A 26535-nucleotide genomic window follows, 5' to 3' on the forward strand; every position below is an offset into this window, starting at 1 on the left:
TTCTATGCTTCAGAGAAGTAAATAGGGTAGTTGCTATATGCGAAGGCCCTGAAGCCACATGGTCTGGATTCTGATCTTGTTCCACCACTTACTAGCTGTAACTGCCTCAGCAAGATGGGGTCATACTAATGCCTACCATAGTCCTTCATTCATACATAGTTATTGAGCATCCCCTGTGGGCCAGGTTGTTCTAGGTGCCAGGGAAATAGCAGTGAGTAAGACAGAATGGGTTGATACCTTTAAATACTTAGAGCAGTGTCTAGCACATAGTAAATATGCAGGAAATGTACCAATATTCTCTTCCTAGTACTTTTCCGAGAATAGACAATCGGGTGGGATGACCTTTGGTAGCAGCTGCAGGACCAGATCTCCCCGAGAAGGGGAAGGATGGAGGAAGGGCTAAGATACAGCTTCTGGATTTGGACTTAGGTCCAGGACAGCAGTAGCTCCAGTGGCCTTTTATTTCTGGCACTTCATTTTGAGACTAAGTATATGAACTGGCTAAAGGTCACCCTGGAAATTTTATGAGTCTGTTTATTTCCATAGAAAGGGCAGGAGGAGATGACCCTGGACTGCCTAGATTCTGCCTGGCCTGTTTGTACAGACAGTGCAGTGCCTACCAAACTGTGTGTGGGTGACCCTAAGAGAGGCCACACTTCCTGAGCAGTATGAAGGGAGATCCCAGAGACATGAGATGTGAGGACGGAGAACAGCCATTTGCCTCTCTGCTGTCAGGGCTCTCTGGCCATAGAGTAGAGGACCTTCTGCTGGAGGAGGTGGCTTGGGGGTTGGAGAGCTGAACTTAGGAAGGAGAGTGAGGTGAGATAGAGGTCCGTGGCCTGTTTCAGTTCATTCCTCAGGGAATGCTGCTGAAGAGGGCTGTTATACTCCTAGTGAGATTACTGCTGGAAGCAACGTCTGCACTCAAGACTCCTGACTGATTGTCTGTGGTTTCCAGTGAAAGTCCAAGACTGATACAGTCTTTATGTGAGTAGGGTTGGAGTAGAAATCTATGTTACATTTCCCGGGGATCAATAAGTTTTTCAGCTACCACCATGCTCAGGGAAAGAGCTGTATAATCTTGACCATGGTTCAGCAACTACTTCACTGCTTCTCCCACTTTCTCTCTTCCATCCTTCTCCCACAGTGGGTTTTCAGAAATGAATGCCCTTATAGCACAGAGAGAGTGCCCTTGACATGAGATGTGGGCCAATCCAGGATTCTTGGGCTTGTTCCCATGTGAGCTGCTGGCATGGCTTCCCTTGGAGAACCTGCTAACTTGGCTGGGAGCCATGGCGATTTGCATGCATAGGGACAGACGAAGTGGTTCTGGGCCCTTTCCAAGATTCTGAAGTACAGCCAGGTTTAGGTCCACTGGACACCATACTCTTTCATCTCATTTTTATTGCACTTTCTTAAGTCTTCAGCCATTACTTAAACTCAGTTCAGCCAAGTGTATGAAACCTGAACTAGGCAAAGCGTTTTGCTGTGGATATAAATCCACAGTTCATTCCATAATGAAGGAAATAGATAAATATAATGTGATTGTAGCAGTGTTTCTCAATTTTTTTTCATTATCACCTCCCTGAGGAACCTTTTAAGACATTTTTTCCTAATCATCCCCCCTCAGGAAATTTTAATACCATAGATAAACCAAAATTCTGTTTATGTACTATTTGTATATCTGTGCTTTATACTTTAAATGAGTAAGATTTTTTTCATCCCCCAAGAGCAAATTTTCTCCCCACTTGGGGGGAAATATCACCCCCATTGTGAGTTCATGGATTATAGTAAAGCACAATGGGATTGCATAAGGAACATAAAATGGCAGGCAAGCCTCCAAAGCTCTGAAAACTTTGTTTCTCCCATCTCCTTTGACTGAATGTCATAGCTCCATAATTTATTCTTGTCTCTCAGTCTGTCATTCCCATTTTGCTCTCTTTCCCCTTTCCTGGATTTCATCCTTTTTCTCTCTCCAGTATAGAAGTTTAGGAGTGAATTTAATTAAAATAGTAATCTGTACAACTCAGGGACAACTTAGGGAAGATGATTTCGTAAAACAGCCCTCTAAGAGGTCATCCTTTTGGACAAAAGAACCTACAAACCTATGAGGTATTCATGGGGAAACGTAATAGACATAAGCATTGAAGGAAATAAAGATATTTGTTTGGAGTTGCCTTTCAGAGGAGAAGACCTCCCAAGAGGTCTTTATATTGGTCCTAACAGGTTTAGATATGGATGTCCTATATTGGATCTAAGTTCTGTATATAAATTCTTTTAGGGTTGATGCCAGTTCTGCCAGTGGGATATCAAGTTTCTTTTCTCTAGCAATACCATGTCACCAATGATAGCATCTCCTCTCCCCTGTAGAAACTACCAGAGGCATGCAGTGTTGGTGATGGAAAACCCTTTGTCACAAATCTACAGAGTCTGTATATGGCAGTCACCAGACAAGAGATCCAAGTGGGACAGAAGCTTCAAGGCACTGGTGAGTAGCTCTAGAGGTACTTGGTCTCCCTGGGGTTAGAGTTAGGGTCTAGGTTTGTGCTGTTCAATATGGTAGCTCTAGCCAATAGTGACTATTTAAATTTAAATAAATAAAAATTAAATAAAATGAAAAATTCATCCCCTCATTTGCACATTTCAGGTGCTCAATAGCCACATGTGTCCAGTGGCTACCAGGTTGGACAGCTCAGATACAGAACATTTCCATCACTGCAGAAAGCTTTATTAGGACTGGTCTACATGCTTAGGAGAATTAGTGAGAGAACCAGGAAAAAAATTAATCTCCCTACCTGAGACATGACAGGTAATATGTAGAAGAACAGTGAGCTGTTTTGGGTCAGGGAAACTCTTGTCTTACGTGGTTAAAGTGGGCCTGGAGAATCTTCATCATAGAAACAGCGCTTTCCAGAAGTTAGTTGGAAGTGGATTTGTGTCTGTTTACATATTAGTACCAAAGCCTGGCCTTTATCAGAATGCTTGGTAAATGCTAATGCCTTTCTGGTAAGAAGAAGGCAGTCATCACTATCTTCCCTTGATCTTTCGGATTTCAGGAGATCCCCAGACCTCAAGCAGTGCCTCCTCACAAGAAACTGATAGCCAACTTCTGAATCAGCCAGAAGAGCCGGTCTCCTCAGCACCATCCCTCCCAGTGCCTGAAAAAGAGCCCACAGTAAGTCATGAGCAGCTTCCTAGATAGCATTTCAAGATTTGGGAGAGTCTGCACCTATAGCTCCCAAGCGAGTGGTCCCTGGAATTGTCACCTAGTTGACACTGCCTTAACAACACTGGGGGATATTTGTGACCAGGCATCTAAATTGTGGATTTCTGGATGGAGAGTCATGGTCTTTTGCATCTTCCCTTGCTGTCTCCTCTCTGCAGTTCTTCTGAATGATGGACCTTGACTCCTTTTCTGCCTTATCGCACTTGCAGTGATGGTCTATGAGGTTGTTGCCTAGGGGAGAAGTGATGTGCGTATCTCCTGCATAGAGTCTTATATCACATTCACTGCCTGACATGGACTTCAAAACTCCTGCGTCAGCCACCCGTCTTAACCAGAGCCATGGGGGGAAGGAATTTCTTTTCCTAACTTAAGTGGAACTCTTCAAAACCTCTATTAACTTGGGTTCCTTTTTTTCTAGGTTACTTCAGGCCCTATGCAGAGACCTCAGCTGTTGAAGGTCAAGAGGAAGAAGCTAAGGGGGCTCTTCAGTTAACCTGTCGCTGTCTCAACTGCTGAGGATGGACTCGGAGAGTAGTTTCCTAGTGTCACCTTGAAAGGAGGTCCTGTGGCAGCAGCATCTCTGACACAGAGTTACACAGTCAGGGACTCCACTGTAAGGGCGAGATAACTGAAGTTCATGTTGACAGGCATGGATACTATTAATTGAGGGAATCCTGGCTCCAATCCATCGGGCACTGGCCTTCCCTGTCCGAGTGGAAGCCAGTCTCTGGGAATCCCATGCCCTCCTTTCTTTTGGTGAAGGTTCTCTAGACCCAGGATCTACCATGGACTTTAGGTATATGGGGCAGGTCTGCAAAAAGGCACAGCATGCTTAGGAAGCCTTGTCTACCTTTCTTGAGAGTCCCTAGCCAGTCCCAGGTGTTCCTCAGAGACCCTCTCCTCTCTTTAGCATGGAATAAAAAGCACTCACACTCCCCTGCTTTTGAGATTGCTTATCTGTGGAACACATAACCAACTCACTTCACTTTACTGGGTCCCACCCCATTGTTGTCTCTGGATGAAGTCTAGGCCCTCGGTCTAATCCTTCAGGTTCTTCTTATACTTCTCTTCTGTGGCCTGTGCTAAGCCTCCATTCGGGCGCTTTGATCTTGAGACCTCTCTCCATGGTGGGCACAAGATAGCAGAACATATGGTTTCTGTGCTCTTTGGTCCAACTTGATATGGGGTGTTTTTTGTCTATTTCCAAGGCATAGACAACAGGTTAATACGGGACTGAATATGGGATTGAAATTACAAAGAGCTCTGAGCCCTAGGGCCAAGTTAGTTTCCTGGAGTGGGAGAAAAAGGAATTTTATTTTCCCATCCTTCACTTCACTTCAAATAACACAGTGACTAGAAGAACTAGAAAAGATAGGATGACAGGGAACAGGAAATCTGGCCAGAGGAGTTCTCTGACCAAAAGAATTGATGTATAGAATGAATAGTGCCTAGCAGGAAAAAATGTAAAGACTGTATGAGATAGGCAGAATCTTAGTTAGAAAGTGAACTCTTTGGACAAATCTAGCAGGATTTGAGACTTCCCTGGCTGTCCAGTGGATAGGACTCGGCGCTTTCACTGCTGTGGCCCTGGTCGGGTAACTAAGATTCCACAAGCTGCGCGGCATGGCCAAAAAAAAAAAAAAAGAAGATTTAGCAGACCAGGATTCTCAGAGTTCCTTGGCCTTCTCTGCTAGGTTTTCCTCTATAGGTAAGACCATCTGAAACTTTACCTTGGAGAGACAGGAAGGGAAGTAGAACTCAGATGTTCACTGGGAGCTGTTAGGTAGAGGCCTTTTCTGATTTAGTTACTTACGATGGTCAAAGGCCTCCTCGTCCACATGTCCTCTCTGGCTGGGACTGGTGTGTCTGTCCCCATGTCAAGTCTTGGGGGAAAGAGGATGATCCAAGTAATCATAAAATAATAATGATAATAATAACGATAATAAACAGCTACCAGTTAATGTATACCAGGTACTCTAATGAGTGCCTGACATTGAATCCTCACAGCATCATATGAGGAAGATACTGTTAACCCACTAGGAAATGGAGTCTTGAAGGGATTAAGTGATTTATCAGAGGTCACACAGCTAATAAGTAACAGCCAGAATTTGAACCCAGACAGCTGAGTTCTAAACTGCATTATTACATACATTACCAAAAACATTTTCCAGGAAGGATGTAATGTCCTTCTTTCTCCCATGACGCTGCCTCTTTTCAAAGAGGATGTGTTTTCTACTCCCTATTAGCTCTTCAAGGGAGGCACCTTGGCGGACTCCAGGACTTACCACCAGGCCTTTACCTGCTGGCAGAGTCTGCGAGAGCTCCACCAGGGCTCATTCCCAGTTGCTGCTGATAGCTTTCTTTACCCTCAGACCCAGTCTGTGCCCTGGTAGTGACTGTCATTGAAGTGAATTGGGAACTATGTAAAAACAATCCGTCAGATGACTGACTTTGTAGTTTAGTTTCTCTTGGCATAATTTAGATGGCCAGATTTCAAGGTATGAGACCACATGAAAAATGGAAAGATTTCTGCAGCAAGCTGGGGGAGAATAAGGGTTCTTCACCCTAGATAATCCTTCTGCCCTAAGAGCACAGTCTCAAGAGCAGGCATTTTTAATCAGAGCGGGATCAGGGGTTTGTGAATCCCCTAAAATTATAAGTAAAATCTTAAGAGCATAATTTTTTTTCCCCGTGTTCTCAAAAGAATGTGTAACTTTTTAAAAAGGTTAAGTAAGAGTATGCCTAATGACCTCCCCGCCCACTGCCCCCTTTATCCCCAGAGGTTGCTGCCCCCATGGGGGTATTGCCCAAACACACCCTTAGAGAAACATTGCTCCCCGAGGCCCTGCCTCAGTCATTCTTGCTCTGAAGCTCTTGCCCCCCAACGCAAAGGGTGGTGTTTGAAAATCATTCATCCCAGGGCAACTCCAGGGAAATCCCTGCCTTGACAAATTGGCCTAGCCAGGCTGTATTCCAGCCCTGCCCCCTGGCTTGGGCCCCTCCCTGAGGCCCCCAGGCTGGCCCAGCCCCACTCCACATGCACATAAAAGGGTCGAATTCTCGTGGCTGCTCCATAAATTTTATTCCGTAAATATTAGTTTTCCCTGTGTTTAATAAAGCAGTGGCCCACCTCCCCGCCTACCCACCCGCTCCCCGGGGCCGGGGCTGGGGCCAGGGCTGGCTGGTGGGAGAAGGGACTCTTTCAATTGCTTTGGAGTATTTTTAGAAAAAAAAATAATATAAGGTGGTTTACAGCAGCAAGCCAGCAAACCAGGAGCAGGACTAGGGACCTCGAGGAAGTTCCTGCAGGAACTTGACCTAAAAAGTAGAGAAATAGCGCCACCTAGGCTGCAAGGCCTACTTGGCCCTGCTGGTGGTTCACCCCTCCCCCACGGTCAGCCAGTACAGGCCAGCTCTTTGCTGGGAGAGAAATCTTCATCCCTTAGCACTCCAGCTGGGCAGCACCTCCTCTCTTCAGGCCTCACCGAGGGCTTTCTCAGCAACCCTGAGGGCAGAGCCCGAGCTGGGTCCTGGAAAACCCCACGAGGGTCATTCTCTGTTCTGTCACCAGTCAGCCAATCTTCCAGATCAAGGAGTGTCTCCAAGGGGTAGTAAAATTATTGAAAAGGGTGGAAGGAGCTTCTAGTCTCTGCCCACTGAATCCTGAGGAGCTAGCCCTGGAGTCCCTAGGGTGTAAAGTGGCAAAGAGTGAGATCTGAGCTCCTGTACTCTGGACTTGGAAAGAATCTGTTCCTGTTGGACCAAGATCCTTCCACGGGTCTGATACAGTTCACCTTCGGTGAGCACTTGGGGGAGGGAGAGATGCTCAAGTCTCCTGAATACTCAGCCCGCTACTTCTTAATTTTATCCCGTGGTCCGTTTGAACTCCCTTTTCTTGCGTTCCTGTTCACTTAAACCTCCCATCTTCCGAAGCCCTTACCTCCTCCTCCCTGGTCTGCTGGGGTGATAAACAGGAGCCGGTGTGTCATTCTCTGTACAGAGATGGTGGGAGTGGGGATGGAAAAGCCCGTGCCTTTTCTCCTCGTCCTAGATTTGGTCTCGTTCTTGACATTGTCACCAGGGGCATTTCCTTCTTCCAATTATTCTGTCCTTCATTTCCTCCTGTTTACGAAGCTAAGGGGATTTGCTCCAGAGAATATCGGGGAAACCTAAAATCCTCTTAATTACCCTTCCTCGTGATGTAGTAAGCTCACTTCATCTGTTCTGCCCACCTCCTCACTATTTGTGCTGTTAATATAATCAGTGTTTATATGCACATTTCCTATGGGCTTTTTGTTTTCATCCTTACATTGGCATATACTCTTTGAGAACAGGGTCAGTTTTTAACGCTAAATCAAAAAATATCACTGTGTTGGTGTTGGTATTATACTACTAAAGGGTGCAACTTTATGTTAACTGGGTTTTCGTACAATCACGATATGCTTTTCTGAGCTCTTTCCAGAAGTATTTTTCTGTCTTCTAATTTTCCTGAAGAAGAAACTGTTCAAAAGGAGTAAGTGACATTCTACAAGGAAGCCACTAAACCCAGAGCTCAGGACCCTTGGTTCCTAGTCCCTGTTACCAACATGAGTAAATATACAGACTCACAGAGCTGTAGTGGATTCTGCTAGGCACTTAGATACAGAGAGAAATGCCGGAAGAGAAGGGAGCCCACGCTCTGGAGAGAGGATTTTCCCTAGCTGCTGTGACCTCCTGGAAGCTGCTACAGGGTATTCTTGTTGAGGGCTTCTTAATGCTCTATTTTTCTTCCATGTTCTCTTGGACAGGGCTTCAGAAGATCCCACCCTGAGGGGAAACATTCAGAGGGGGGAGGGTGTGAGGTAGCTTGTCTGTCTGTGATGGGCGAGGGACCCTAGGGAATCCATCTCTACTTGAGGATCTAGAAACCCATCTGTCCTCTGTCTTCCATCCCAGACCTATCAAGGAATACTTTCTCCTGAGACTTTGATTTATGGTGGGCTTTAAGCTTCCCCTCAATTCTGGGGTCTCACTTTTCTACCCTGGCATATGGGAAGTCATGAGGTAGCACCAAAGCATTCTAGCAAAGGCTCAGTCTCTTCAAAGCTGTGAAATCCTACCTGCCCTCAGTTTCTCTGTCCTGGAACCCAACAGATTTTGCTGTGCTTTCCACACTCCTGGACCCTTTGAGTGAGCGCTAGCCTCTCAGCACCTAACTCTCATGGGTTCCTGAGAATCTGGGCCAGCCTAGGGGAACCCGGAAGAAGCACTGGAAAACTCCAGGGTGTGGGGAGCATACAGTCATTGACTCACCTGGGAATATTGTGCCAGGTTACTCGTCCTGCCGGCGGCCGAGGGCCAGGAGTTAAAGGAGCATGCAGTGTCACACTCTTCCTCCCTCCCCTCACTTTGGGGTTAGAATTGGGGAGTAGGGCTTGGGGGGCTGCTGGGAGTCCCTTCTGAAATCTGGGTGTTGTATTTACTTTTTCATATTGGAAGCTGGAAGGGGAAGCCCATCCCAGCTCGGCATTGTTGTCTAACATGGTTAATCAGATCCTATAATCCTGCTGTGGAAATATTGGGCCTCACTCAAAACAATAGAGACCAAGAATATTGTGGTTAAATTTCAACCAGCTGCCTCCCTGGCCTGTTTGCCTAACCCCTACCCCCCTCTCCTGGGCCAGAGTCCTCCTGGCTTTATGGACCCCTGATAGGATCGACAGCCAGTCAGAAATGGGTGACAAGAGAAGGGAGGATGGAGTAGGGGAAGGGTAATCCTCTCGACTGGCACTCCGTCCTGTCTTTCTCCTCCCACTCTAGGCCTTGAAGGTCGAGCAGGGGGTGGTGAAACGAGTTGGAGCTGGTGGGGAAGCCCCCGCTGGGTCTGGGTGTGTGTTCAGGGGTCAAGAGCAGTACTGCTGGGAATCCTGGATGGTAAAGAAATCCCTTATTCAAGACAGAAAAAGACTCCTGCCAGATGAGAAGGAAAGACCGCCAGTTTCATTTATTACTACTGCCTGGTGCTTCCAGGGCACAAAGCAATGCCAGTTGGTCGTATGTCACATATGGGGGAATAGGAAGGCACTGGTTGGGGGAAGGGGAGCTGGTAATAAATATTTCTGTTTCATTAGTAACCTGATATATCTGCAATATAAATAATACTGTGATGATGTATGAAGGTGATACTGATACCCCAACTTGAGTGCTTTTCTGGTAGTGGTAATGTCCATTATGGTGCTCTCTTTAATAAGTACGAATTAACTGTGGCAGGGTAATTTATATAATTAGAATAGCAGGACAGAGGGAATAGGTAAGCTGTACAATGGCATTTTGGGAAAAAAAAAAAAGATGCAGTGTCTGGATTGTGCTAAAGGGGAAAATTAACACGTGCTACGTTCGGGAAAAGGCAGCGAACGTTCCTGTTGTAGATCCTAGGGCACCCAGCTTGTGAAGTGGCCAACTTTGAGTTTGTACTTGGCTGTCACACACCCACTGGGCACAAGTTGCCACCACACTGCTTTTGGAGGTGTCATCAGTCAACGAGGTGAAGTACAGCGAGGCCCTAGTTCCAGCACCGTGGACTATTGAACGGTCAAAGTGTATGCATTTTTAGGATTTGAAGAATGAAAATAGCAGAGCTGTGCCAAACGAAACTGCAGGTATTTAATCTCTTCATATAGGGCAGGAGTGGAGCAACAGCAGAGGACATTTGATGTTTCCCACCTGGGGTGCTATGTGATGATTCAGGGACTGGCATGGCTCCTGTGGGTCATTCATCAAAGCCATTTTAAAGCAGGGACTGCTTGGTGGGAGCTGAGCTTCCCATCAGAAAGACATCTGGGAAATACTTCCTTGGACTAAGAATCTAAGAGATGTGTATGCTTCTGTGTGGGAATCTCAAAAATACCTTAATGGCAGTCATCAAATCAAATTGAAGCAGGTATGAAACTGATACCAAGATGATTTAAAGATGACGGAAAACATTTCAACAGTTAAACTTGGGCAACTAGTGGGAAGAATTCAGTGTGAAGAAAGATCCCCCATGGAATCTCTAAAGAATGGGCTATATTCCTGACCAGGAAAGGGGATGTAAGAAACCAAGTTGGTTACACTGTACAGAGACGTGAACTGCAAAATGGGAAAGTCCAAGAGGAACATTCCAAATCACTGCAAAGGAATGGCACGGGTTTGTTGGAAATGTGTTGGGAATGAGATAGAAAAACCCACATTCAATAAGAAACAGGAATACTTAGACATGTATTAACTCATATATATATTGAATGCTTAATCACTAGCATTCCCACCAATGGGGCATTATGCTACTTGCTGTCTTATGGCCACAAAGACATATCTTCTGCTCTCAAGAAGTCTACAATCCAAAGATGATATTTAAAGCATACATTTTTTTCCCCAAAAGTTTTTCAAGTGTGTGAAGTAGAAAGTGAGAGCCATGAGTATGTATCTCTTTTTAAAAAAATTTAAAAGAATCCTATGGATAAATTCCATTCTGTTACCTGCCTTTACTTAACTGCATTGTGTCTGTATTTACATGTGAATACATAAATCTCTTTAAAGGATAAGTTATCTTCACTCTGAGCTTCATAAAAAGTTTGAAAAACTTTGATCAAAAGTTTGAAAAAGCATGATCAGAAAGTAGAAAGTCAAGCTTATTCACTCCATCTCCCCCTTGCTTCATCTTTGATCTCACTGGTCTCCTTGCTATTTCTCTAATATGCAAACACCTGAGGGCCTTTGCTCTTTGCATTTCTCTCTGCCTAGAACGCTCTTCCCTTAGGTATCTGCTTGGTTGAAGCCCTCACCTCTTTCAGTTCTTAGCTTAAATCACACCATCTGAATGAGGCCTCCACTGACGCCCCTACTTAACAGAGCCACCTGCCTCCTGGCCTCGGACCGCTGCCCACAGGCTGGCTGTACTCTCAACCTTTTACCCTGTTTCATGTTTTGTGTTCACAGTCCTTATTCCCTTCTAACACATTATAATACATATTTGCTTTTTTACTTTTATTTTATTTTTATTTTTTATTGAGATATAGTTCATTTACAATGTTGTATTCGTTTCTGGTATACAGAAAAGTGATTCTTTTTTATATTCTTTTCCATTATAGGTTATTACAAGGTATTTAATATAGTTCCTGGTGCTATACAGTAGGACCTTGTTGTTTATCTATTTTATATATAGTAATATTTTTTATTTTTATATTTATTTTTGTCTCCCCAATGCCTTTCCACTAGAATAAAGTTCCATAAGGGCAGGAATCTTCTTTTTTTTTTTTTTTTCTCACATCTTGAGCACCTCACCAGTGTCTGGCACTTAGTAGATGCTCAGAAATACTTGTTGAGTGAATATATGAAGAAGGATTATCACACTCACACACACACACACATACCCCTCCACACCAGCAGTATCTTGAAGTGGTTTTAGAAATTTGTGGATATCAATGGATGTAATCTTTTTTGTTTGGGGCAACCAGTCATAAGGTGAGAGTGGGGATTAAATACCATTTTGTTAGCTATAACCATAACAGAATGAATTTGTCATTTTACAGAAACCAAGAATACACGTTATTAAAAAGTAAGTTACTGTACACCTTCTTGCTTTCTTTGGCTATAGATCCTTGGCTATAGATCCAGCATCCTTAGGGTGCTATCTTGACCAAGAGAGACGGGTGAGAGAGTGTGGGTGGACTAGTACAGACCCAGTTACAGAAAGCTGACAGGCATGTCAGGAGCATCGCTTGAGTAGTAAAAGAGTAGAACCCCTTCCCCCTCTACTGCATTCATTCACTGAACTAGTATCTTCCAAGATTCTCTTTAAGCAACTAATTTCTTCCCAAATAGAGACACTGGGATGGAAGTAAAGCCCATTAGTTAGTAAACATGTTATTATCCATATACAGAAATATATTTATATGTATGTCTTTCTGTCTGCAAGTGTCTTTCTGTCTATAAGAGTTTCACACAGTCTTTAGTCTCTGACTTGAGGGGAAAATACTCTCTTTGTAACTAATTCTGCTACTTTTTCCTACCTTGTCAAAGTCATCAAAGCAAGGTCTTTAATGCTTCAATCTCTCTGAAGTGCCTTGTAATGAGCTTATTGTTAGGACAAAGGTAACTTGACATTCCCATTTCTAATCAATAGCCAGCTTTTAAAGCATTGTTAGTTTTGAGTGGCTCTAACTGGATCTCCAAATGTGTTCTGCACTGATCAGAGGCTTGAAAGACAGGCATGCTTCTTTCATTTCAGCATATGGGTGAAATATGGTGGAGTTGCTAACCTCTTCAAAAAATCAACAGCAGGAGTCAGAATGATCCCAACCAGTTGGGGAAATGGTTAGTCAAAGAGAGTATGAATTTTAAAAGCCCAAGATGAAGATAATAAGAGTTTCCTAGATTTAGAGAGAAAATGAGTGACTTGAACAGAGGTCAGCAACCCAGCATGCTTGCGCTAGGAATCACTCACCAAGAAACTGGATTATTATGGAGTCAGACAGGCCTGGATTCTAACTCCAACTTCTCCAACCTCCTCACTTAGAAGCTCTGAACCTCAGTTCCTCATTCATAAAATGAAGATGGTTGTGTAAACTTCATAAGGTTTTTGTGAAGGTTACATCAGATAATATCAGGGCTTCTCCCCTCTACTAGATCATCCAACTTGGCTCTTCATGATTACGAGGGCCAGCATCTTTGCTTGGGCCACTGTCCTTTCCTGAGTGTCCTCTTCATTTCTTTCAGTCATTCCTTTCCCTCCTTCAAAACATCTCTTCCAAGAGGTCTAACCCCAGGCTAATTGTTTCTTAATTCCATATTCTTCTAGATCAAGTTCATCTTATCTATTAATCTATCTAGTTTAGAATGCATTATTCTGTACTCGTTTATGAATGGCATTCATGGCTTTGTAACTGCCTTTTATTTTCATGATTTGAGGTTAAATAGTATATACCTTGAGGACAACTATGTCTTCTACTTTTCTGTTTGCATTTGCCATCCTTTTGTGCCTATTACGCTAGCATGCACAAGGTAGATGCTTCCCTAATAGAAAGAAGTAGGGCCTCTTAATCCCCACCACTGTCTTGGGTTCACATATATGAGCATCCTGATGTATTTCCGGTGGACGAGTAATAAGAATCAGAGAACTGCTACCGCCAGTGAACCGTCCAGAGGATGAAAATGAATTATACATAAGATTTGTATTTTACAGCTTGTATTTTTAACCCTCTTAACAACCCTACAAGGTAGGTGATATTAATTTTCACTTTATAGATGAGAGAACTAAAATTCAGAAAAGTCAAGTGACTTGCTCAAGGCCACACAGGTAAAAGGTATCAAAGAGAGTTTTCAGACACAGATCTGCCAACTCCAGGCCTTAGTGTTCTTTCTACTGAGCCAGGGCTGCTGTGCACTGAATCAGTGGAGGATATTTGACTAACTGCATTCCTGAAACTTGTCTGGTTGTGGCTTAGCACCTGTGGATTTAGAGCAGGATTGATCTGGTCAAGAAGCAGGGTCAGGAGAAAAAAGACTAGTTGATTATAGAAGTGTGGACCTACACTGTGTGTGTGTGTATCACTATTAGTACAGTGTATTTGTACTATAGTGTTAAATTCAAGACTGACTAAAAATGCCAACATGGTAATCTACTAAACAGATGTTTAAATTATCAGGTTCTAATGGTGTATTTTCCTCCCTCCCTTTCCTTCCAAACTATTTTCCCAACTTTTACTCTTGTAAGCAAAAAATCATATTATCCAAAGAAATAGATTTTACTTTGTTTTCTTCAAAATAGAGATGGTTGAGGGGTAGAAGAAATCCAAAGTTGAGAGAAGAAAAGTGATTTTACCAACAGGCCCAGGACTCAGATGTGAGGTGCCCTGATAAGGCTCTATTGCTGCTGCTCAGACCCCAGGCCATTGGTGCCTCCAGAATGACACACCTCGGTTCTCCAATTTTACTGCAGGCAAAAGCCTGGCAGTGACCAGAAAAAGAGCCAGGCTTTGTCTGATAGGTCTAGTGGATTGCCCCAACTCAGAAGCTACCCTACATCAACTGAACAGCTAAGAACATAGGCAGCTAAGAAATGACCAAGGTCCTTAGGCCCCAAATTGGATTAAAAGTGCTCCAAGGTCATTGCTGTAGAAATTATGATACTTCCAATCTCTGTCGTTCTCTCACCCCTCCTCCACTGAAGGAGATCGGACTGAAGCCGACCTAAATTTGAGATTCAGATCTTGAATGGCCATTGTGTCCTGAGAAAAGATTATAGGTTTGGAGCAAAAAAGCTCTGGGTTCAAGTCTTGACTGTGGGACCAGAGGCAAATTACTTTACTTCTAGAGCTTTAGAGTTGTATACTGGTAAAATGAGAATAATTGCTGTGCACAGAGGGTTATTCTGAAGATTTTTGCTAAGTGCTTAAAGCACCTGTCATAGAGAAAGGACTAAATAAATGTTAGCCCCCCATCTGCTTCTCCCAGGACACACCCTGGTCACTGCTCCTAAGTTGCTAGGCCGAGGAGGGTCTAGACTTAGTGGAGCACAATCTAAACCAACAAGGTTGCCCTGCTGTGGAAGCACCCCTGATGCCAAGCTATATCCGCACTGCATAAGTAATTCCTATTTGACGCTGATCAGATCTTTACCAGAGATTCGTATTCAACAGGATCACAGCTTAAGAGAAGAAATGAGAGGAAGAATGGTAAAGTTAATAAATGGTTATAAGGTAGAACCTCTGAGGGAAGCTTAAAGAAATTGTCTTTCACTTGGAGAAAAGAAGATTGAAAGTGAATTTAACAACTCTTCAAGACCATGCATACTGGATAATAAGCAGGATAATGGCCCTAATCTCTATGGCCAGAAAAAGAGGAAAGGAGTTGAATTTGCATTTGAGACGAAGAAGAAAGAAAGATTGAATTTAAAGCAAAACTTCTCTAAAAAGTTATTATAAAACACCGGGATAGGTGACCATGGGAGCCTATGGGATTTTCTTTTTTGGACCTCTGAAAAACAGAGAGCCCTTATTTGTCTGGATTGGGAGAGGTTCTGAGCAGGAGAGAGGGAGGGGGTGGGGAATATTGCAGGGATAGTTCTTGAACCCTGAAAAACATACATTAAAGCACTTTGGAAGCTTTCAAGGAAAAGAAGCAATGTTACAGTAATCTGTAACTGGGAGACACAGAATCTGAATGCAAATATAAGAACGAACATGCGGTGTGGGGAGGAAGTACAGGCAAAGAGAAGTAAAGGAAACGAGCCATTTTGTTTCCAAGTGACAGACATCCCTCCACCCTGGTGGAGCCGTCCTAAATTCCCTTCTGTGGGCCTCAGTTTCCTTTTCTGTAATATGAAGTGCTTGGATTAAACACTCTCTTTTGAGTCCCTTCCAATTCTGAATTTGTGTTCATAAAATCGATCCAGAGAAAATGTGAGCACATCTGTGAAAATCTACCAGTGTCCAAAACCCAGGCTGTACTGGATGGCTGAGTGCTGCCCAGTGAGGGCCCGGGCTCTGGTGTCAGTTGGTGTGGGGGGCAGGGGGTGAATCCCTCAGCCAGGAGCAAGTTGCTTTTCTTCTCTGAACTGCAAAATCTTCAGTTTTTTTGAAAATGAAAATTTCAAAATGGAGATGATAATAGCTCATTTGGAGTTGTAAGTTTAAATTAGATAATGCAAGTAGAATGCTTAGTATAATAATGTCTAATAGCTTCCATATATCAGGCACATAAGCAGTACCTATTGTATTAATATTCTTGCAATGAGAATTTTTAAACCCTTTTATTTCTATCTTGACTGAATTTGTAGAAAACACTGCAAACAAATTACATAATTTGTGGTGGTGGTGTTTGTTTTTAACACACTTGTCTTTTCTTGTTTTAACAGAATGAATCCTAATTCATTCAGCTTTCCTGAATGTCATATTAAAATACACATGCAACCCATGTTTATATCTCTGACTGCCACCACGCATTCTCTGGCCTTTTTCATTTGTGAAGTAGAACTAAGAGAGTAATTATTTAGCAGCTCCTGTGTGCTGCGGCTTTGAATCATTTTTTGCATTCTCAGCAAGCCCCGGCCCCTGCGATCTGTGCCAGCTCGTCTTCAACGTGGCCAGTCGGGGTTCTCCCGTATTCTGTTGATGTCACCATTTAGCCTCTCTTCTCTACACCTTGGCCTATTCCTTCGCAACTTCATCTTGCTTCTTCTAACAGTGTTCCCAACTCAACCCCCCCGCCCCTTTACTCTTCATGAGGCTGAATGCCCCACTCCCAGCTTCAGACCGGACGGCCGTGGGATGTGCACCGGGTTGATACAGAATTTCAGCTCCAGCAAGCTGAGAGGGCGCGCCTCCTGGGCCAGGGTGGGGCACCAGGTTATGAGCGGCCTCCTGCCTTTTGGGTTTACTTCCCCGCAAAGGACACCGTAGGCGGCTATGCGGTCCGGCCACTGCCCCCCGCCCCTCGCGTCCGGCCGCGCCGTGGGTTGCGGTCTCTGTGGGGGTGGCAGCTCCTGGCGGGGCACCCCGGAGCCGCGGGGAGCCCAGAGGCGAGGCCAAGGCGGGGTGGGGCGCGTCCGGGCGGGGAGGGCAGACTCAGGCAGTGCAGGGGGCGCCAAGGGCAGCGGGCGGGCGGACGCGCGGCGGAGGAGCGAGCGGGACGAGGGCTGGCTAGTGCCGCGGCCGCCCGCCCGAGGGGGAGGAGGCTGTGCTGCCCTTGCCGCAGGTTTGCTGTCGAGCGCACAGGAGGCAGGGACATGGGTAGGGTGCGGTCTGCGCGGGGCCCGAGCCCGGATCTCTTCCATTTCCCCTCTCACTCGGCCCCGGGCTGCGCCGCAGACGGCAGCAGCTCCCGCTCCGCCCCAGCCGCCTGACCGCCGGGCCGGGGTGCTAACCGCGGGGCCCGCCAGCCCGCCGGCCCGGCCAGCCCAGCCCAGACCGGCGGCCCGCAGCCCCGCCGCCCGCCGCCCCCCGCCGTCGCCGCGTTGCCAAAACAAACGGGCCGGCCTATTTATTGGCGGCCGGCGAGCCGGGCAGCTCAGAGTCGAGGCGCCGAGGGGGACAGAGCGCCGCCACCAGCCAGGGCCCCGGGCCCCCGCCCCGCACCTGAGTCCCGCCGGCCCTGCGCCGCGCCGCGCAGCCCATGGCGCCCCCACCTGGAGCCCCCCGGAGCCACCCGGACGCCTGAGCCCCCGCAGCGCTCCCGTCGACTCGCCCACCCGTCAGCCCACCAGGCGTCCTCTCCCGCCGGTCTCCCGGGCTCCCCGGCCATGTCTCCCGCCCGGCTCCGGCCCCGACTGCGGTTCTGCCTGCTCCTGCTGCTGCTGCTGGTGCCGGCGGCGCGGGGCTGCGGGCCGGGCCGGGTGGTGGGCAGCCGCCGTCGGCCGCCGCGCAAGCTCGTGCCGCTCGCGTATAAGCAGTTCAGCCCCAACGTGCCCGAGAAGACCCTGGGCGCCAGCGGGCGTTACGAAGGCAAGATCGCGCGCAGCTCGGAGCGCTTCAAGGAGCTCACCCCCAACTACAATCCCGACATCATCTTCAAGGACGAGGAGAACACAGGCGCCGACCGCCTCATGACCCAGGTGAGCGCGAACCGCCCTCGCTGGGCGCCGCCGCCGAAGCACCGCCACCTGCCCGGCCCTACCCGCCCCCTGGCACCTTTCCTTGACTGGCTGGCACGCCCCCTGGCACTTGCCCCTCTCGCCGAGATGGGCCGGCCGGGGTCCCGGCGGAGTGTTAGTATTCCCCGAGCCCGCCGGAGGCTGTGAGAAGAGCTCCCCGCTGCCAAGAGCCACAGCCCAGCCGGTTGGCGGTGGCCCCTCTGCGCCGGAGTGCTGGCAGCTCAGGTCAGACGCGGCACCTGGAGGTACCTCTACCCGACTGCCTCCTGCGCCTCCGGGATGCACCAGTCCCTCCCGGCCTAATCTTCCGCACGGCTACGCCCCTTTCATTTCGAGGCGCTTTGGCAACCCTGAGGCGAAGAAGCTCCGGGCGCGGAGGGCCCCACTGGCCTTTCCTTCCCGTGCGCTCTCGGTTCTCAGCGCTGCCCCCTCCTGGAGCAGCGCCCCGGCGGGGTCTGGGTTTAAGGAACAGCGGGGAATATTAGAGCCAGGAGGTGGAGGTGGGGAAGGGAACTTGAAGGGCAAGCCCACGTGTCTGTCCCGAGAGCTGAGCGGCGCAGCTGCAGTTGAAGGGTGAGGTGCCAGGCCTCCGGGCTCTGAGACCGAACTTGGAGGGGGCGGGGGGTCCCTGGAATTGGTGGCGGGGATGGATTGAAAGAGAGGGGCTGGGATGCCGGGCAGCCCCACAGCAGGGCTAACTTTAGTCTCTGCGTGCTCGGAACAGGACCGGCGCTCAACCCAAGCGCCTCGGGAAGGGGTGGGGGTGGGGGTGGCGGAGAGCAAACTTTCTTCCCTGCGGCCGGGTTCGCAAGGGAAGAGATCTCCGTCCCCTTCCTTAGTGGTCTCCCGGGGCTTCCACCGCAGGCAGGCGGCCTGCTTTCTAGGTGCTCTGGGAACGGCAGCTAGACCACGGCCCTCAGCATGCGCCCTGGCGCCGGGTCTGGCCGGCGGGTGTCGGGGCGAAGGTTGGCTGGTGGCCGGGCCGGGCCGGGCGCCGAGGAATGCAGATAAGGATCCGGGCCACGGGCTGGGCAATCATTGACAGCGCGTGCCCGGGCTCTGGACCCGAGGAGGGGAGGGGTGGTGGGGGATAGAGGGGCGGGGAGCAGGGGCCGCGGAGCGGACATAGGTGGGTGGCTGGAAGCCTGGCGGCAAGGAACACGCGGAGCTCCCTCCCCGGGCAGTGAGCGCCCCCAGCTAGATTGCAGCCTGGGATGCATCCTGGGAGGACCGACAGGGCCTTGGGTTTTAGCCGCTGTTGGCTCCTGGGAGACCGAGTCCAAGAGTCTGTGGGGCCTGGGCTCTGAGGGGTGGGGGTAGTTCGAAACATGGGCTGCCTACACTTGGGAGCGCCTGGCACCTCAAAGTGAAGGACTGTGGAAAGGCCCCTCTCCCCCAGGCCCCTCCCCTCAGTCAACTGAGGGGTCCCTTGGGCTCCAGGCACGAAGGGAGCCAGCACAGACGATGATCTCTGCCGTCCTTCCCCCAGGGCGCGGCTCGACTCCCACTCCATGGGAGGCGGAGCATGAAGCCGGCTCCCTGAGATCACACGCTCTGTTTCTCGGGTCCCTTCCCAGACAGGGGCGGCGCAGAGGTGCTGAGGGCTCTCGACTCAGGAAGAACGTTGCCTGGGTTTATCAACCCGGAGCGCACCCCTTCCTTGCAGCGGAGACGATCCGCGTGGTCCTCCATCTGGCCAGGCCAGGCGCTGGCCTTTACATCAGCTTCTGGTTCCCGGGCTGCCGCCTCCCCTGAGCGGGTGCGGGCCGGTTTTGGATCATGAGGGTCCCAGCAGGAATGCTCTGTGGCGCCGAGGGATCCAGGCAGGCTTGGGATTCCCCTCCAACACACCCCCAGGCTGCTGAGGCGCTTCGCACCTGCCGCGCCTGCTGCGCCCTGGCCGCTTCGGGAGCCTCAGCCCTGGGGCTACGGTGACACCTGCTGGGCACCTCGAGCCTTGCACGCCTAGCAGGCCGGCTGCAGGCCGTCAGCTCTGCTACCACCTTTATTCTCCAGGCAGCAGGCGGTCCCTGTCCCTGGTACCGCGGTGAGACCGAGGGACCCGGCGCTCAAAAGGTGGAGCCCTGTCTGTGGAGGGATCAGTAATCCCAGCAGGAGAGAGAGAGAGCTTAGAGAAAAGCCCCCAAGGGTGAGCGGATCCAGATTTGTGGCGCCACCGCGCGGGCCAGGTCCCTGGGGCAGCTGATGCTAGAAGGGAAGGAGCACTTTAGGACTCTCTGTTCCTAAGAGAGAGGGTCAGAGCACCCTCCCCGGTTTCCCGACTCCAGCGAGTGCAGTGGGCGAGTGAGGGACGAGGCTGCGCCGTAACCTGCACGCGGGCCAACTCCTCCCCCTAACTCGGCTTCCTTTCCTCTCGCAGCGCTGCAAGGACCGCCTGAACTCGCTGGCCATCTCGGTGATGAACCAGTGGCCCGGGGTGAAGCTGCGGGTGACCGAGGGCTGGGATGAAGATGGTCACCACTCGGAGGAGTCGCTGCATTATGAAGGTCGCGCGGTGGACATCACCACGTCGGACCGCGACCGCAATAAGTACGGACTGCTGGCGCGCTTGGCAGTGGAGGCCGGCTTCGACTGGGTGTATTACGAGTCCAAGGCGCACGTGCATTGCTCCGTCAAGTCCGGTGAGCCGCTGCCGGGGGGCTGGGCCCGGGGCCGGGGCCGCAGGGCGTGGACAGGCGGCGCTGGGCCCGCCGGGGCCAAGAAGGTGAAGAGGCCCTCCCAGGGATGGAGGCGGGGACCCCGGGGAAGAGGACGTCCGCGGCGCTCCCCGCTGCTGCTCCTGACCACCTGCTCGACCCGTGCCTGATAGTGTCATGGCAGGAGCCTAGGGAGACAGGGCCCTGTCCCAGCGACGCTGGGTGCTGACTTGGCGGTCCACAGTCCAGAACCTGCCGCAGGAGGTGCAAGACAGAGCAAGCTGGCCAGATGGAGGAAGCCAGGCTGACAGAGACGGCCTCCCCACCCAGTGTGGTGCAGAACGCTAGGGGGTGGGGTGGGACCAGGGGCCAGAGTGTGCCCAGACACCAGCGTGCCTGAGCGGGAGCCAAGAGCCCAGAGGTTCAGAACCCACAGCCCAGCTGCAGGTCAGGCCTTTTAAGGCACTGTGTACGCCCCTCTCAGGGGGCGCAGGCATCCCCAACCTCTCCTCCAGGGCCCTGAAGCTGGACATTTGGGGGCAAAGCCAGCCATGAGGGCAAGAATAAACAGAGTGGACTTAATAAAGTGGATTTTCCCAGATTGGCCGCCTTGTTGATCAGAATTGGCAGGCACTGGGGCCTCGTCCCCTCCCTCAAATCTTGTCAGCGTCCCTGTCACCTGCATTGAACCCAGTCATGGATGCTTCAAATGGTTCCTGTGTGACTGCCAGCGTGGTTCCCCCCTCGCTGCAGGCTCAGCCCTCCATGCCGGCCCCATGCAGCTGTCACACTCACAGACCTGGCACACTGAGACCAGGCAGGCTTTTACTATTCCTGATCCCACCTGGGCTCACAGTGGTGACCCCACCCTGACCTTTCCCCTCAGCACTTCCCTGTCAACTGTGTCTGCTTCAAGTCACATCAACCCTTCACCTGCTAACGTCGGCCAGGTGCCAGCTCCTAGGGTGGCCACTTGCCTTCATAACTCCTAACCCCCAAACACTATTCTGCATCCCATCCACTGATGCCATTGTGTCCCGTCCCCGCACAAGGACCCAGCACATGAACTGAAGATGGTGATTTCACCCTTGCCACTGAGCCACACCCTGGCCTGGCCATTCACTCTGAGCTTCCCCAGGAGTCTGTATTCTCGCCACTGACTGATCCTCCTCTCCCTTGGAGTATAGGCTCCAAGGGCCGGTTCTGGCACAGAACTTGGGGTGTCAGTCTGAGAGGGCAATTTTGGGGAGCATCTGAGCAATGGGTGAGAAATAATGGGACATCCAGATGCCAGAGGTGCTAAGCAACTTGCTTTCTCGACAAAGCTGCAGCTTTTGGGTGTCAAGTCACAGCTGACCACTGCTTGGCTCAGCTGACCTCTGGCCTCTCTGACTACTTCACAGCCTTGTCAGGATTGGGAGCAGATGGGGGGGGCTTCACCTGGGCTTCAGGGGGGCCCTTTCCCTCACACCCACTGGGTCTTGGAGCCTCAGTATGCTCTCTCATTGGCAAAGCATTAGGCTAGGGAGGAGGGCAGAAGGTCACACTGTGGGCTGGGGTGGATTCCAAGCTGCATGGAAAGTGGGTGCAGGGGACAGGATATGGCGATGGGGGGCAGCCTGGGAGCAAGAGGAACTCTGGCTGGACTGGGGAGGGATGCTGTGACTGGGAATCCAAGCTCCACAGCAGTAATGCCTTCATGTCCCTTCTTCCCACAGAGCACTCGGCCGCGGCCAAGACAGGCGGCTGCTTCCCTGCTGGAGCCCAGGTGCGCCTGGAGAGTGGGGCACGTGTGGCCTTGTCAGCCGTGAGGCCAGGAGACCGAGTGCTGGCCATGGGGGAGGATGGGAACCCCATCTTCAGCGACGTACTCATTTTCCTCGATCGCGAACCAGACAGGCTGAGGGCCTTCCAGGTCATCGAGACCCAGGACCCCCCGCGCCGACTGGCACTCACACCCGCCCACCTGCTCTTCACGGCCAACAATCACACAGAGCCAGCCACCCACTTCCGGGCCACGTTTGCCAGCCAAGTGCAGCCCGGCCAGTATGTGCTGGTGGCGGGGGTCCCAGGCCTGCAGCCTGCCCGAGTGGCAGCCGTCTCCACACATGTGGCCCTTGGGGCCTACGCCCCATTAACGAGGCACGGGACGCTGGTGGTGGAGGACGTGGTGGCCTCTTGCTTCGCGGCCGTGGCTGACCACCATCTGGCTCAGTTGGCCTTCTGGCCCCTGCGACTGTTTCACAGCTTGGCGTGGGGCAGCTGGACCCCAGGGGAGGGTGTGCACTGGTACCCCCAGCTGCTCTACCGCCTGGGACGTCTCTTGCTGGAAGAGGGCAGCTTCCACTCGCTGGGCATGGCTGGGTCAGGGAGCTGAAAGGATCCCTCTACTGCCCTCCCAGAACTGCCCAAATGGGTCCAAAGGTCTACCTGCCAGGAGGGCGCTGGCCCTGGAAGGGACCTGAGCAGGACACTGGTTTCTACCATCTCCTCCACCACAGGTATACATCACTGAGACTTGGGCAATGCCAGCGTCCTCCACCCCCATCATGGTGTAGTGACAAAGCTGCAAGCTGAGCTGGCAGTGGGGGGTGGCCTCTCTTTCTATCCTAGAGACCAGTGGGTCCCAACCCAGCCAGCTCTCACTATGATTTTTCATACTTGCCTCCCCCAATGGGGAGGGCTCATTCCATCCATCTTAGGCCCCTCTTAAGTGGGCTTGCACCTCAGTTGATGCTGCTAGATTCCCTGGGAGCCAGCAGGGAGCTGGCTGGACTCAATGCCGCCTAGAACTCAGAAGGCTGCAGGTTGGGGCAGCCAGCCTGGCCATCCTGAGGCTTAACCTTCCTCTCTGGCCACGCTCCTCGGGACACATCCAGAGACTGTTGCTATCAGTGTAGAGTTCTGTGTTCCGGCCAATGTGATCATAGTGCCAGGACTGGGTGAGGGGGCGGGATGTCCTTCCCACCCCTGCCCAGGCTCTGCATTCCCACTTCTGCTGAACCATGACCCCACCCCTCCTCCGGTCAGTCTCCCCCACCTTATTTATTGGCACCGAGGGGGAAGCCCATGGGAAAATTTTGGGGATGTTTTGGTCTTTTCTTCCTTTTGTAATAAAAATTATTTAAGTTGTTAGAGCCCTAGTGTCCAGGATGCCGAGTAGGGCTGATACACAGATAGCCCGGAGCCATGGGTGGGGCTGTCCAGGGCTGTGCTCACCTTCCTCCAAGGACAAAACCTCCAGAGCTCCCACCCCCTCTCTGGGCCCTTTCTCACCCAGTAGGTCTGCAAAGTCTCAACAGAGAGCTGTGCTCTGTGCCAGGCAAGGCCTTTCCATGCTGACTCCAAAGTTTGCCCTAAACAGTTAGACCAGAGAAAGAACTGATGTAACTAGTCCATGGTCATTTCACTCATCTAGAACAATCTCCTTGTGCCTGATTTAAGGTGCTTTCCCTGCTTATTCTGGTCTTTCTCAGGGCCTGAATTTCTGATTTTTCACAGTGGATAATGAACCGTGGTATGAAAATATTCTGTAGAATTCACACCTGCCTTGTGGCCCATCCTGACTTCTTGGGTAAGTCAGGGGTCCCTAACCTAGCAGTTCTCAAACCTCAGAATCATCTGGGCAGCTTGTTTAAAAATGATTCCTGGTCCCACTTTCAGGATTCTGCTTTAATAGATCCAGATTGAGGCCCAGGAACTTATTTTTACAAATACCCCAAACACGGCAGAGAGTCCATGGACCACACTTTGAGAAACATTGCTTAGTCTAAAGGATGCCAGTTTATTGCCAAGACACGATGACTCCCTTCTTCCTTTTCTCTTGGTTTCTGTATCCCATGGCAGGTTTTTCTGTACTCATTATAGACCATCTGAGACTCCCAGGTCCTTTGATACAGTTGTTAAATTTTCAGGAATATTGTGAGCCAGTTGAAATGGGCCATAGTGGGCATATTTACACCATAGAAATTGGCATATGCTACAAATTAGAGCTCCCCTGACCATGGAGAGCCAGTTGTTAAAGGACACCCCTGCCCAGGTTCTATCCTCTGACAGAGATTTCTGTGTTGGAAGGTGGTGGGGGGGGGCATGACTGCCCAGACTCTTACCTTACCATCCCCCCTTCCATGAAGGAAAACTCCAGAGAAAACTTCATTGCCCTGGAGACTGTGTCATCTGGGAGGAATAGGCCCCCACAGACTAGAATGACAACTGCTATCATTTAATGAAGACTAACCATTGCCAGGCATTGTTCTAAGTGCTTTACATGTAGCACTCACTTCATTTTCATAACAACCCTATGTGGTATATACTGTAATCTTACCATTTTCCAGATGAGAACACAGAAGTATGGGGAGGTTAAGTAACTTGCCCAAGATTATGCAGCAAGTGACAGAAGCAGGATTTGAACCCATGCATCTTGCTCGCAGGTCCACTGTTCTTACCACAAGGCTTTTCCCTTGGTGAACTTGGGTCCTTTCCAGAAGGCACGCTCAGCATTTCAGGACCGGAAATCTGTTTTGTCAGACCACCTAGAGTGTACTACTCATCACCTTGTGGCAGACTCTCATGGACCAGGTTCGTAGGGTCCAGAACATCTATGAACTCATTTGCAGTGAGAAAAAAAAGGTCAAGGTCAGGAGGCTCTTGTCCATTCATTTGCACATTCGTTCTTTTATAGAAAGTTTGCATGGTGGGGGAGAGGGTGGTTCGGGGGAGAGAGTCTCCCCTATGGGGGGACTACCTGCCTCTCCTACGGGGCCTGGGCATACTTTGTCCTGCAGACACAGAGCCATTTGGTGTCCCTAGACCTTTCTGTTCTGTAAGAATCTCCTCAGGAAACACATTTATTCTTCAGACAGAGATGGCTGCAAAGATTCAGAAAAACACTTTGAATTCAGACCCTCAAAAGACCAACCTTGGGGTAGAGGTGAGGCCCTGCAGTTTTTCTGGGAATAGTGGCCCAGAACTGCAGTGACAGTGCCAGCTGGACAAGCAGAAACAGCCTGGAAAGTCATCCTCCGCCTCTGCAGTGCGATGGCCTCAATCCCTCCCACCAGAACCCAGCTTGCTTATCCTTTGCACGATGCCGAGGCCCAGAGGAAGGTCAACCATACTGCCCAGGCCCGGGTAGCTACTGGCCCCATGCCTGCCTTTCCTCTCGGGCCTAAGCTCAGCCCCCAAGGCAGCTGCATCCACAATGGTCATTGTTTGGTCATCGTTTGCTAGACACCCTGTGCCAGGCACTGTGTCAGAATGAGGGAAAGAGGCAGTCCCTGTACTCAGTGAACTCCCGGGTGGCAGGGAGCAGCATGGGGAGACAAAGGTCCACACCATATGTTGAGTGTTATGGCTGACGTCCTCACAGGGGCTATGAGAGTGCCATGGAGATGCTGGGAACTAGGAAGACTTCCTGGAGGTGAGGATGCTGCAGGTAGAGCAAGGAGAAGTTTGCATGGCAGCTAAGTAAAGGAAGAGATCCAGGCTGAAGACATGGTAAATGCAAAGGCTTGGAGGAACCAGCATCAGGTCAGCATCTCAAAGCCATCTGGCGCAGGTGGGCATGGCGAAGCTGATGTAGAGAGCTGGCCGGAGTTAGACAACACAGATCCTTGTGTTCCCCAAATTTGGACTTTATCTCGGGGGCTTGGGGAGCACCCAGGAGGTTTGAAGTCTGGAAAAGACTAGATTGTTTCAGAAAGCCCACCCAGCTGCACTGTGGAGCACAGACCAGAGAGGCAGCTGTGGAAGCAGGGAGTTCATTTGCTGGGCAGAGAAGTTGGTGACCTGGACTGAAGAGGTGGCCATGGGGTCAGAAAGAAGGTGACATTTAGGCAGCAGAATGACCAGGACTTGAAGCCAGTTCAGGTGAGCAATGAGGGCAAGGAAGGGGCGCACATCAACTTTGGGTTTTTAAACATGAGATCCAGCTCCCCCAAGCCCTTGACCTTGGTCCTTCTCTGGCCTTAGTGTCTGCACCTTCAAGGGAGATGTCCAGGGATTTCTTGCCCATATAGATATCCTCTCTTTTCATTGTCCAAGGCTGG

General features: G+C 50.2%; 2 protein-coding genes across 5 annotated transcripts in view; both read left to right on the forward strand.

Moving 5' to 3' along the window:
• Positions 1–4162, forward strand: part of NHEJ1 (non-homologous end joining factor 1) — a 75807-nt gene extending 71645 nt beyond the window's left edge. For 3 of the 4 annotated variants that reach the window (XR_014245967.1, XR_014245968.1, XM_082396731.1), the window contains 3 exons: positions 2371–2488; positions 3057–3175; positions 3645–4162. Coding sequence is in view for 1 of the 4 variants with exons in the window: in XM_082396731.1 (XP_082252857.1) it covers positions 2371–2488; positions 3057–3175; positions 3645–3719 (312 nt within the window). In the remaining 3 variants the exon portion in view is untranslated. Of the gene's footprint in view, positions 1–2370; positions 2489–3056; positions 3474–3644 lie in introns of all 4 variants that reach the window. The other variant, XR_014245969.1, reaches the window with a different exon arrangement.
• A 6689-nt stretch (positions 4163–10851) lies between these two features.
• Positions 10852–23625, forward strand: IHH (Indian hedgehog signaling molecule). The gene is made up of 3 exons (XM_082396778.1): positions 10852–17792; positions 20212–20473; positions 22207–23625. Exons 1-3 carry the CDS (start codon positions 17481–17483, stop codon positions 22863–22865), a joined length of 1233 nt encoding a protein of 410 aa, XP_082252904.1. The 5' UTR covers positions 10852–17480; the 3' UTR covers positions 22866–23625.
• The last annotated feature ends 2910 nt before the right edge of the window (positions 23626–26535 follow it).

Source organism: Balaenoptera borealis (genome assembly GCF_965194805.1).
Source record: "Balaenoptera borealis genome assembly, chromosome: 6".
Taxonomy (NCBI): Eukaryota; Metazoa; Chordata; class Mammalia; order Artiodactyla; family Balaenopteridae; genus Balaenoptera; species Balaenoptera borealis.

Coding starts and splice junctions, on each gene's coding strand:
- IHH (XM_082396778.1), top strand. CDS start 17,481: ATGTCTCCCGCCCGGCTCCGGCCCCGACTGCGGTTCTGCCTGCTCCTG. Junction 17,793..20,211: donor CCGACCGCCTCATGACCCAG/GTGAGCGCGAAC, acceptor TTCCTCTCGCAG/CGCTGCAAGGACCGCCTGAA. Junction 20,474..22,206: donor GCATTGCTCCGTCAAGTCCG/GTGAGCCGCTGC, acceptor TTCTTCCCACAG/AGCACTCGGCCGCGGCCAAG.